At 36.0% G+C, this 12,573-nt stretch overlaps 1 protein-coding gene across 1 annotated transcript in view; it reads right to left on the reverse strand.

The window, feature by feature from the left end:
* LOC132790112 (potassium voltage-gated channel subfamily H member 8) overlaps nucleotides 1-12,573 on the reverse strand; it is a 63,807-nt gene that overhangs the window by 15,663 nt on the left and 35,571 nt on the right. The window contains exons 6-10 of the mRNA XM_060798548.1: nucleotides 12,147-12,284; nucleotides 6,733-6,980; nucleotides 6,314-6,542; nucleotides 5,960-6,123; nucleotides 831-1,032 (exon numbers count right to left, since the gene is read on the reverse strand). Of these exons, the coding sequence (XP_060654531.1) occupies nucleotides 831-1,032; nucleotides 5,960-6,123; nucleotides 6,314-6,542; nucleotides 6,733-6,980; nucleotides 12,147-12,284 (981 nt within the window). The remainder of the gene's footprint in view (nucleotides 1-830; nucleotides 1,033-5,959; nucleotides 6,124-6,313; nucleotides 6,543-6,732; nucleotides 6,981-12,146; nucleotides 12,285-12,573) is intronic.

Consider the following 12,573-nt stretch of genomic DNA (forward strand, 5'->3'; position numbering starts at 1 on the left):
TTATCAGATGTGAATATTACAATCCTCACAGGAAAATCCACTTTCATGTGGCATAAATGCATAAATAAAGACTAATCTACAAAATTGCTTAAGTCTGACAACTTTGTCATACCCTGCAGTAAAATGCAATAAAGACATAAATTAAAAAAACATTTTCGCCAGAGAACTACCCATCTTAAATAAATTTGAAAAATAAAAATGTTTAACTAATTTGTGTTTTACTAAACTTAACACTTTCGCTGTACCTAACTGTTTTACAGGGTATACAAAGCAACAATACAAAAACTTTTGCGGCTCACAAACACACATTTAAATGACAATAAATGTTGATTTGATATTGTTGCGCTTCAAGTTCCAAAACTTTGTCATTTAAATGTGCTAATAACCGTCATATCCCCCTTTATACCTTAGTTGTTTTAAACTTTGACGTGTACATGTGAAATGGTGAATCGTATAAGGTGTGTGTAAGCGTTGGGTATCTGGTTGAGTTAGTAGCAAACAATTTCATTTGGCGTTTGACGAGCCAGGCAAACACAATCAACGCCAGCGGCAAACTAACCAAATTACTGTCCAACTAACACACACACACACACACACACACACACACACACACACACACACACACACGTATAGAAACACAACACTTATGTGTGTAACAGTGTTGCCGCTGTGCACTGCTGCTACTCTTGATGATGCAAATGACCTTGGCGTCGCCTGTTTCTGTTTCAATTTTTTTTTACCTAACCCATGCCCCAGTTTTGTGGCCGTATCCCAGTCTCAGTCGCAGTTGCAGTTGTTGTCCATATGTGTGCGCTGGGGATGCTACTCACCAATGTTGCTCTCGGGAAACCACTCGTACTCCTTTACCGCAATGACATACCAGATGCAGGCCAGCCAGTGGGCCGCCAGTGTAAAGGAGAACATCAACAAAGTCAAAATCATGGCCGTGTGCTGTGAATATCGATCAATTTTTTGCAATAGCCTCGCCAGTCGCAGCAGACGCGTCAATTTGACAAGATGAATATGCGATTCCTGTGCAAAATTCATAGACAGAGCAGAAGAGACGTGATACATTGTTTGTTGGATGTCAACGCACAGCCAGCACAAAGAGACCACGAAAAACATGCAAACACACAGAAGAACACAGAAAAAACAACATATAACGAAAGCAAAAGATAAAGGACAAAAGCACAACTCTTCGACTTTTGAATACTCTGAATAAACCAATTCAAAAAAGAGCCAAGTCACTGTCTAGCCATAGACCACTTGTGGGGCGCATGTGATAGACACATGGAGTTGGCAGCAGCAACCGTTGACTGTTGACCTGATTTTCACTACAAGATTAGGCTCTAGCTCAGCTCTCTTAACTGTTCTCACTTTACCTGAAATAATGTGCCAAAGCATTTTTGGTATTGGCATAGACAACTTACAGCAACATGACCTAATTTCAATTCAATAGATTTAATTACAGGAAAGAACAAGAAATGAGTTACACTTGTGGCAACTGATAGTCATCATCGGATTTGTGCTTGAACTTGATTTCAGCTTGAAACCCAAACGCAGTCGTAAAAAAATGAGACTGCGCGTTTAAGCCTTTAATTTATGGTATATTCCAAGTCGTGCCCCATAAAGATTACAACTTTAGCGCAAAAAGGACAGTCCCACATAATAATATACCTTAACCAAATTTCTCTCTCTAGCTTATCATGCCATCTTCTTGTCCCTACTGCAGGGTATAATTTACATGCATGAAAGCAGTAAAAATTGAGTTTTAAAGTTTGCGAAAAAGTTATTACACGCTTTAATAATAAAGTGCATAAACAAGTTGGATTTGGATTTTTTTGCGCCGTCGTCTGCAACAGCTAATGGCATTTGGCCCTAATATAATTTTGACCCAAAAATTTTTGTGCCTCGTAGTTTGTCTTAAATTATGTTGCCTACTTTTTGGGGCGTAAATTTCATTACAACTCACACACACACATATAAGAACGGAGGGAGGCAGCCTTCGAAAAAATTTGACACATGCTCATTTATTAGCTATTTCGAAGCACGTTACAATTTCCTGCCCTCACAATATTATAACTTCCGTCCTCAGCTCAACCATAAAAAAGGAGAGTAGCAACGGCAAAAAAGGAGAATATGAAGAAGGGATAGTTAAATAAAAAATCAAAGAGGATGTCATCAAAAACTCGAATGTAAACATAAACAAGCTTATCAAGGAGGCGACCCCGGGTCGAGGCAGTTGACTAAATTGAAGGTTAAAGCTGCCATTTAACCTTACATTGCATTAAGTCAGCTGCCTGCTGCCACGTGTCCCACTTGTCCCTCACAGATACATAAACACATACACACACGCTGTTTTATGTACATATTTTTTTATGATTAGAAAAATGTTGAGTAGCTGACGAGGCGTCATTATAAAACGGACACAAAAGTCTCAAATAGAAGAAAGCAAACTGAAAATGAAACTGAAAAACTGTGGTCTAAGCATATTTTTTCAGCTTGCAACAGCGGCTGCAGCGTCAGCCTTGCAACAAATTTAATAAAAACGCAGCCAATGTCAAGCAGCTGTACCAAAGCATTTAAAGCAAATACAACAAACAAAAAAGCGCTCCTAGCTCGAGCTTAAACAAGAAAATACCCTCAAAAAAAAAGGGATTTGCCTTCTCAAATGTTAAAGAGATAAAAGTATTTCTATAGCTCGTTATACTCTATTGTTGGAATTTAAACTAAGGGGTATTATAAAAAAATATATACTCAGACAGTTGAACAGACAGCTATGAAAACATGCTGAGGAGGCGTTGTGTTGCTTTAAGAATGTCGGCACAATAACTGCTTTTACTTTCTTTTCTAAGGTTTTTCTTTTTCTCACACGCCAGCCAAGTGGGCGTATTCGTTTGTATTTGTATGTGTGTGTGAAAGTGTGTGTACGGTTACCAAGCAAATTGTAATTCATGTTGCAATTTGCGCTGCGCTTTCGCTTTTCTTTGCTTTTACTTTTACTTCTGCCTATGCCTGTGCTGCTCCGCTTTCTCTTCCCCACAAAATCGTTGTTGCTTTTAGCAAAAGTTTCACGCTGCCTACACACGCATTTTCCGTACTTTGTCGCCAGCAACAAAAATAGCAGCAACACCAACAATAAGTTGAAGGCAACTTGAGACAACTTGACTGTCATGGCAACTTCCGTTTCCGTTTCGCCAAGCTGTTGCTACAGTTACTTCTACTGCTGCTTCTGTTGCTTCTGCTGATGGCACCCATCTTTTTCGGGGTCTCAAAGATAATTAAAACTTTGAAATAAACTAAATATGCAAAGTTTCGAGTGCATTAGCCAGAAATTGGTATGCAGCAACAGGCAACTGACAACTGGCAAAAAGGAAGCAGCAAATACCTCAGATTCAGTCACAAACACTTTAACTCAAAGTTAAGCAAGAAAAAGTCCTTAAAGAAAAAAGAAAAAATCATAACTTAAAGCGCAAGTCTTGTCCGTGAATTTGTCTCCGAAATAAAACATTTTGATTAATGACTTTTTGCTGCTCAACAAAAAGTTTTCTCCACCACACGAACACGAAGTAAACTGCGGCAGCGTGTGACATCGTAATTTTTGCAATTAGAACACATTAAAGTTTTATAAAAATAAACTTTTGATGGTGTCCCCAAATCGTAGCTTAACACACGCTGAGATTCTCAGCTAAGACTCGCACATTTTTCGCATTTTTTTTTCAATATACACACAGCAGAAGAAGACAAGCAAAAGTTTTAGCTGGATTTAATTTCGCCAACTGAATGAGGCAGTGACTAAGAGATACCCTCACCTTTGGCTTTGACTTTGACTTTATGACATCCATGTAAGAGCTGTCAAATGCTTAGGTTAGCATACCCATCGCAACAGCTAAGAGAAGAGAGAAAACGTAGTTGATTTGATCAGCATAACAGCGCTAAGCCGGAAGTTGTAACGAAGCCAACAATAAAATGCCACAAATGAACTGACTGTGGACCCACCGCTGACTGGATATTAAAACCATGACAATGCATAAAATCAATAGCAAGTGGGGTTTTGAAACAAACATACAACAAAAACAAAAATAGCAACTTAAGCCATAAGCATATCCTTGAAATGTCCATAATGTCAGCGACAGCGCATTTTCCGTTCTTTACTTTTGCTCCGGCTTTCGAGCGAACAATCAACGCGCTGACAAACGTTGACCACTTCGACTCGAGTGAGAATTCTCCCAGCAGACAGTAGACAGTAGAGAGAATAACACGGTAAAAGTCTCAAATAACGTGCTACTTGAAAAAAGAAAGAAAATAAAATAAAAATACAGATTGTCCTCAAACGGAAGTTAGACTGGGAAAAAATTGTGGCATACTTTTAGGGGTCAGATTCAAGCGCTGCAGCGTATTTTTAACAAACTTAGCTTCAATTAAAGTCTCCCCCTTCGCTGTGACTAAATGTAACCGAGACAGGATGCGACTGTAATCCGGCTTGCTGGCCACAAAGTGCACTCAAAAGGGTTGGAGAGGAGGGAAATGAAAATAGCAGGAAAAGCTGCTTAAATGAGGTTGAGTACAGCTCAAATATAAATATGAAAACTATGCTTGGCGCACTTAAATCTTAATTAAATGTGCTGCACTGCAATAGCACTGTGCGCCTTTCACATTTCACAGCTATTAAGCTTAAATTCAATTCAGTCTGTCATTTAACAAGTCAAAAGCGGGCCAAAAATGGGCAACAAGATGAGAAACATGCATTATGCATATTATGCAAATCTCTTAATGCTATTTACCACTTCAAATTTGGCTTAAATATTTAATGCCAGTGAGAGAGAAAGAAGTGAGCAAAAAGAGAATTCTATACATCTCTAGCTGACGTTGCTTGGAGTAAAGTTCCTTGTTAAGCCACACTGCAATTTGTGGAAAACTTTGCTACGAGTTGCACAAGGCAAAGTCAAGGCAGGATTGAGTGCGAGTGTGTTGATAAAATCAAATAAATACGCTTAAATTGATTTTTAATTGAATTGATACTGAGAGTCACTAGCTCGATTTAATCAAATTGATTAGCAATTTCAGTATTAAATTGGAATATAACAGCTAACTTTTCTTTTGTCACTTAAATTTAAAAGATTACAGAGATAAGAGAAAAATCTGCAGCATATAAAAACGGATTAAAAAATTTAAATATTTACATGAGAGAGAGATTTTATTGGTTGTAGTTACTTAATTACTTAATTCTCAACACCATAATATATGTACATATGTATACATATATCAATTATTATCGGTTTAAATAATTTTATATTCAAAACAATTAGAGAAAACTCTGCAATATATATTTATGTATAAACGGATAAGAATTGATTCAGAGATAAGTCTCGATTTTTAAGATTTAAATATTTGAATTTCAATTAAAGAAAACTCGGTATCAACAATAAAGGAATAATATAATATATAACAATGCACACCTAAGTCTCTTTTTTATTGTAGCTTTACCAATTTTTAACTCAAAACAATTAACGAATAATAATATTATATATAAAAATTCATAGTTCCTATATATCTCAATTATTGCCGGTTTAAATACTTTTAAATACAAAACAATTATTGCATTTTTAAGTGACTAGTTTCATACTGCATATTTATACCTGCAGCTCCATTTAAAGTAAATTGATTTTAAATAAAATCCAGAACTAATCCTTTTATGCAATGCTTGCCTGTGGTATCAAACGTTAAAAAACTGTTTTTTCGGCACAATTTGCATACAAAAGCAAAGCTCATGCACATGTGAAAAAAAATGTCATCATCACACACTCATCGCTTCAACCGATACTAATAGAGCTAAAAAAAAATGCAAAAAACAATTGCTAGTGACATGCAAATTGAGCATTAATCCTTACGAAAGTATAGGATATGATACAAAATTGTTGATCGAAGGGCTTGAAGCAATTTAAATGCAATTACTCACCTCGCCGTCGTACAAATCGGATGCATATAGATGATCAAAGGGCAGGGCAGCCAATAAATCCAAAGCAAACCATCCACGGAAATAATTGATGGCAATCTGCTTGGAATTGGATACGACTTCACCTTTGCGCGAGACAAAGGTTGTTCGGAAATTCAATAAAATATCTGCAATAAAAGAGAACGCACAAGAGAGAGATAGAATAAACATTAAATAACAGACACAAGAGAATACAAAACTAAGCTCAAGTTAAATTCAATTTTGCCCTACCAAAAAAGAGTAATGACGATTTGTAACAAGATGATTACGATGACGATGATAATTTAGATATATATCAACTGGCAACGTTCAGCTTACCTACAATGAAAAGCGCCTCCACAATCACATCGGAAACCATAGTCTGGCGATCCGCTTTGGCAAATGCCGCATTGTATGGCACCATCAATGCCACATAGAAGGTTGCGACCAGTATAACCCAATCCCAGATGCCTTTGAATACGCCATAATGGGGCAGAATTAAGCGAGACTTCTTTATCGATTGCGTCTTGTATTCGGGAAACGGAGCCTCAGTTGAATGCATGAAATTCTGAAGAGCACATTTCCCATCAAATATTGAAGAGAAGAGAAAGGATTTTAGTTAATGGTAAAATATTAATTAAATTAACTCAAGTCGAAGCAACACACCACAAAATGTAAACCCCACGTTTAATTGAACGTGGTTTTTGTGGTTGGCACCTTTTGGTGGATCAATGTGTGTGTGTGTGGAGTATACTCACATTTCCCAGCTTTAATTTGGTCTTGACGCCGCCCTTTTCGGGCTTGTAATGACCGGATAGCTGATAGAGAACCGCACGACTTCGGCGTCGTCCCATATTACAGCCGGCAGGTACATCCAAATTATTACCCTCGCCGGCCTCTGCGTCGCCTCCATCGCCATTTGCTGGGCCACCCAAGCCGGGAAGGCCGCCCAACCCGAGCATGCCGGCATTTGAGCCGGCACGAAATCTAGCGCCCAAGAGTGCAGCTGTAAGGGCAAAAACTTACAGAGTCGCAACACCAAATGCCACACAACAATTTCAATTTCATATTCAATTTATGTAGAAGGAGCAAACACACATAATACACACATTCGTTGTTTTGCGAGTCGACAATATTATACATATTATTATTATTTTATTTATATTTTATACGGAATTTGGATTTAGTAGTTGGTGAATTGGGTTGTTTTTTTTGTTTTATTTATTTTTGATGTCGGTTTAATTACAATGATGCCGGTTATAGTAAGAGTAAAAAAGAGCACAAAGAAAGAAAATATACAGAATTGTACAAATACGATTTTACAATTAATAATTGTTTATTATTTCAATCTTAATTTTTGTTTAGTCAATTGGTAATTTTAATTTAGTTAGCGATAAGCTACAAAGGTGCACATGAACACACAAAGACAAATGTGATTCAGCCTCAAAAAGCGACACAAAGTACAAGCTGTCTCTGTCTGTGTATGGCCATAAATCTGTGTGTGTGTGTGTGTGTGAGAGAGTGTAGGTGAGTTTGTGTTTTTGTTTTTATTGCCTTTTTGTCTGGCAGTTAAAGTGAATTTTTGTTTTATAGTAGATTCTCTCAACAAAAGTTTTATATTATTCTACTTCGACTCAAGACATGCAAAATTCTCGTATTCTTTTTGAATTTTATGATTTGTTTTTATGGATTTTTTAATGCTACTCTCAAAAATATACAAAAACTTAAAATTACATTTGGCAAATGAGAATTTACATTCAACAATTTATTGGTCAACATACCAACAATTGGCAATCAGATCGATATTAATTCTAAAGAAGAGAAGGCGACATTTTCAATTCAAGTTTGTTACCTCGAAAAATCTTTCTAAGCACACCGCAACAAAAACCTTTTAGCAACCTTTGTTAGCTTAACAGCAAAAGTTCTCTAATCATTAGTTTGCACTAATAATTCATTTCCACAAATTTTTTGCCTCATATTAACAAGTCATGCAGCATTAGTACTAAAAATGTTTGTGGAAAATGCAATTAAAATTGACATGAAAACAGCCAGTTGAAGCGTGCAGCACAGCAGCAAAACAAATATTTTTATTGGTAAATTCATCAATTTTATGACATGCTCACAAAGTTAAACAAATATTGGCACGAAAAGATCAAGTCACAACATGCAAACAGAAAATGAATTTCAAGCAAATAAACACATAACATAATATTTCTGAAAATTCAGCGAGGTGAATGATAAGTTGCCGACAAATCCTCAAACCAGCAAAAAGAAATTTGTACTCGTTTATTTGGCGGCTATGTAAACAAGGTCGGAATGCTCTATTAATGGGGCTGAAGGATGAAAGCAAGCCGCAATCAGACTGAGCACTGAGGCTGAACCTCAAGCGGGCTCATTAAATTTAACTTAATTCTATTTTCGTCTACCTCCTCAAAGGCGGCGCGTGCTGCTATAAATTACAATTAGCTTGATTGTGAAAAATTAGATCCCAAAAACATAACACAAAAATACACGAAAAAAAACAAAATGTGGGAAAAAGCAGAATACTAATTATAAGGATTTAATTTTCGATGTCGTAACAAAGTGTAAAAACGCTTTTGGTGCGGTTTATTAGCAGCATTTTTTATGGCAACAAAGGTTATTCTAATGATGCAAGAAAGTGTAGTTGAAGAGAGTATGAGACTATTGAATGCAAAGGCAGCTTTGAAATTTATTTAAAGTGTATCAGACATGGATACTTACATCAAAGTAACTGGCACTATAATTGACCAATAAAATTAAATTATTTAATCAGTCCCAGATTTAGTTTACTTTCTGAATATCAGTAAGTGTATTTAGTCTTCGGCAAACTATAAATGTAACTCGCATATTTGGCTATTTGTTTTGCCCAAAAGGGTCTGAAACACACACATTTTCATTTCAGTTTTGAGCCGAGCCAAACCAAACCAAAGCGAACGATGACCCAACGTTGCTGTCATATCGAAATGCCAATTAAGCTGCCAGGCACCTCAATGATCCCGGCCATTCTCCTCCTTTTTTTCTAGGGGTCTGAGGATGCCATCCAACATCCCCAAAACAAAAATTCCAGCAACACGTGGCGTACGCTTAATGCATACAAAATACAAAAAAAAAGCAACAGAAATATTGGTGCGATGAACGAGAAAAAAGTAGAAAATAAGCGCGATTCAGTCGAGTGTGGAAAATGCTGTCGAAGAGACAGATGAGAGAGCGTCGCACATGGCGTCCAAAAATTGCTTTAAGCAGCGGCAGTTGACAGGCCTAATGATGTGTAAAATGACGGTCATTTGAAATGTCAACCGAATGATAATTCAATTGCCTTCAAATTGTTGTCCAATGTCCTTCTAATGTGCGGTTGTTCTCTCATTTTCTCTTGCTCTTGCTTTCATCTCTTTAAAGTTGTTAAGCTAATTAGCCAACTTAAAGCATGCTAAATATGGCGCACTCAATATTTCCATGGAGCTTGAATTGCCACTCAATTTGTATTTTACCGCAAATATCAGAGATTATTTGCAGAAAATTGTGCGATGTTATGATATTTCAATTAAGCCAAATTAATGGCAAATAATTTGTTATGGAACTCAACTGTAATTAATATGCGTGCAGCAAATACGACTGCATTTCGTTGGAAACTGTAAATTGTAATCGAATAATCACGTGAAGGTTGCTGCTTACCTTATCAATGCCAGATGTTTTTACATAATTTAAAATTGCACAACACAAAAGTGACGATGAGCGATTACGGCAGCTGTCTCGTCCTTTGCATGACTGCAATTTCGCACAAAACCACAAAACATTGAAGTCAAGAGCAGTGACAACAACAGACTCCAGCCAACTGCTGAATAATGATCCTAATAAAAACTGCAGATGAAACCTGCTGCTCAAAATGCCAGAGAGTGCAGGCAAACAGCAGCTTAACAATGACCTCGTCACCCTTCACGAAAATTCAACTTGTCCCCAGACTCCGTCGTCCTGACTAATCCGCATTAGTTTGAATGCGCAATGACCTACGCGAATAAATTCACTTCATTCGATGAAAGCAGAGCAAAAGGAAAAAGACAACAGCCAAACAAAAGCAAAACAATTCTCATGGAATTCTCTTGGCCTTCTCCCATTCTCCATTCAGAGTTGAAGTTGTCTCCCTGTACATCAATATTTAAACATACGATTATTCTTCTTTTGTGTTCTTCCCATCCCCCCAACTCGACAACCCCTTAGGGATTCGTGCAGACAGATTCTGTTCACTTCTGTTCCGTACTGCTAACTAATTCAGTGAATGAAGTTGTGAGCATATTTAATGCATAATCCAGCATCCAGTACTGAATTTAGTACCTGAAACTTACTTAGTTAATTTGTAATTACTGCAAGCTAAATCTGAGATTGAATTCATTTACAATAGCATTGAATCGAATTGAATTTCAACTCGAATTTATTTGGTATGACAATCAAATGGCCAGAGAATTGACAGTAAATACAATTTGGTTAACATTCCGTTTGAATTTCCACAACTAATGGGAACTGAATAAAGCGGACATTAAATTGTGTTTGCTGCAACGAAATTGACATTTCATTTAATTGTCAAAAATAAAAATTGAAATTCCGCCTGTAGTGATATTTTATAATAAACATTTTTGATCAAAAATAATATGAAAAATGTCATTTCATTTAAAATGTAATTATAATCAATAGATAATTGTCTCTTAAATGGAAAGCAAACAATGCGATTTTACTAGCTTTAAATGCAATTTAAATAAACAAATTGTTACCAAAATATACGAATAAATTAATTGATGGTAAACATTAAAAAATGTAAAAATTGAAAATAAATAAATCTGTCTCAAACAATTCAAATGAAATTATATGAATTATATTTTACTATACTCGAATTTAAAACTGTGATATACTATGCAACATATTTTAAAATAGAATGTGGTCTGTCTTTGGTTTAATTTAAGCAGCTCTAACTAGCTCCAAAAGTCAAACCGCAGTTGGTAAAACGGAAATGTCAAATGAACGTGAGTAAGTAGATAAAAATCTGCTACAGTTTGGTTTTGCTGTTAAAATATTCATATTCATGCGTCAAAATTCAAAAAGCTGTTAACTAACAAACCTTGGACAGGTTAACCAAAGAGACATTCCCGACAAAGTTAAGTTGACAACGTGACAATTCAGAAAAACAAGAAATAAGTTAGGCGAATTTAGCAAAAACATTTGTTATGACAAAGCTCAAATACTCTTACAGAGGTACCAAAATGCAAAGGATTTTTATCAATAGAAGACATTTCCGAAACTTGACATGTATAAGATGACTTACCAAAAAAAGCATAAAGTCATGCCTCGATTTCGTAATGCATTTTAATACAAATTTCTAAGGAATTGTGGTGATTTTCATTTTCAGCTTCTTATAATACTAACAAATATTGAAGGAATGTGAACAGAAATTGTTGCTTTATAAAATGTAGAATTTAAATTATGTTTTACTTTTCAAAATTTTAAAAAACTTTGGCAGTCTAATATACCTGGGGTTATCACTAAAACAATAAAAATAAGTTAAATAATTTTCATATTCAATTTCAAAATCACCAGACTCTTTATAAAAGGTATGTGAAAAACGCGTGCTTGATTATGACAGAGAGACAGACAGAGAAAATGAAAATACATAGACGGTGCGAAAAGAGCAAAAACAAATCAACATACAGCATATATAATGAACGCATTCTGCAAAAATATTTTACCTTTAGCAATGCGTGTTGGTTAACCATTAAAAATACAATACATTTTACACTTCACATTCTATGGAAATTGTATGCTTTTTTAATTTTTGGATTATTTAAAATTGTTTTTTTTTTTTACTTAGGGGACCGTAAATGTGGCTGTTGATGGTGCTGGTGTGTAAATGTTGTGTGTGTGTGATTGCGAGTGTAAGAGCCATTATGATTCGTGCTGTGTGAACAGTTTATTACTTTAGAGACAAAGAGAGAGAGAGAGTTCAATGTGGACGTGTGTCAATTGGAAATTGTTGCTTGTACATTTGTGCGCGAAAACGAAATGCTTTAATTAATGAGAGCTTTTGGTTTTTTGTCTGGTAGGCCATATGCAATTTATGGCTTACCCTTTAATCATCGTTTTCTTATTTCAAGTATTTGCTACTTACCGCTATCACATTCCTCGTTCACATTCATCTCCAGCATCTTGGTATGTGTGATGTCCTTGTGCGAGGCAAGGAACAGGACGACATCGCGCTTCTCATTCTTAATGGGCACAATATCAAACAGACACCAAAATGGAGCACCTGGCAATCAGAAAGAAAAGTGAAGTATAACAGCACCATGAGTAAGGACATGTGGTCCTTTGTGAAGAATGTAGTTAACTCTGCTCATTAAAGTAAGCAAAAAGTAGAGCTAAAAATTCATTAAGCTGAAGAATACCAGAATGCAATTTTATGAAAGAATGAAATGAAAAGTAGCCAAAGAATTCTGATGACTTGAATAGAAATATTGATCCGCCATTGCGATTGTAATTTCGCGGTTGCTGAAACTGATTTCCATGAGACATATATCGATTCGCAATTGTGGTTTCAT

The sequence above is a fragment of the Drosophila nasuta genome, chromosome 3, assembly GCF_023558535.2.
Source record: "Drosophila nasuta strain 15112-1781.00 chromosome 3, ASM2355853v1, whole genome shotgun sequence".
Classification (NCBI taxonomy): Eukaryota; Metazoa; Arthropoda; class Insecta; order Diptera; family Drosophilidae; genus Drosophila; species Drosophila nasuta.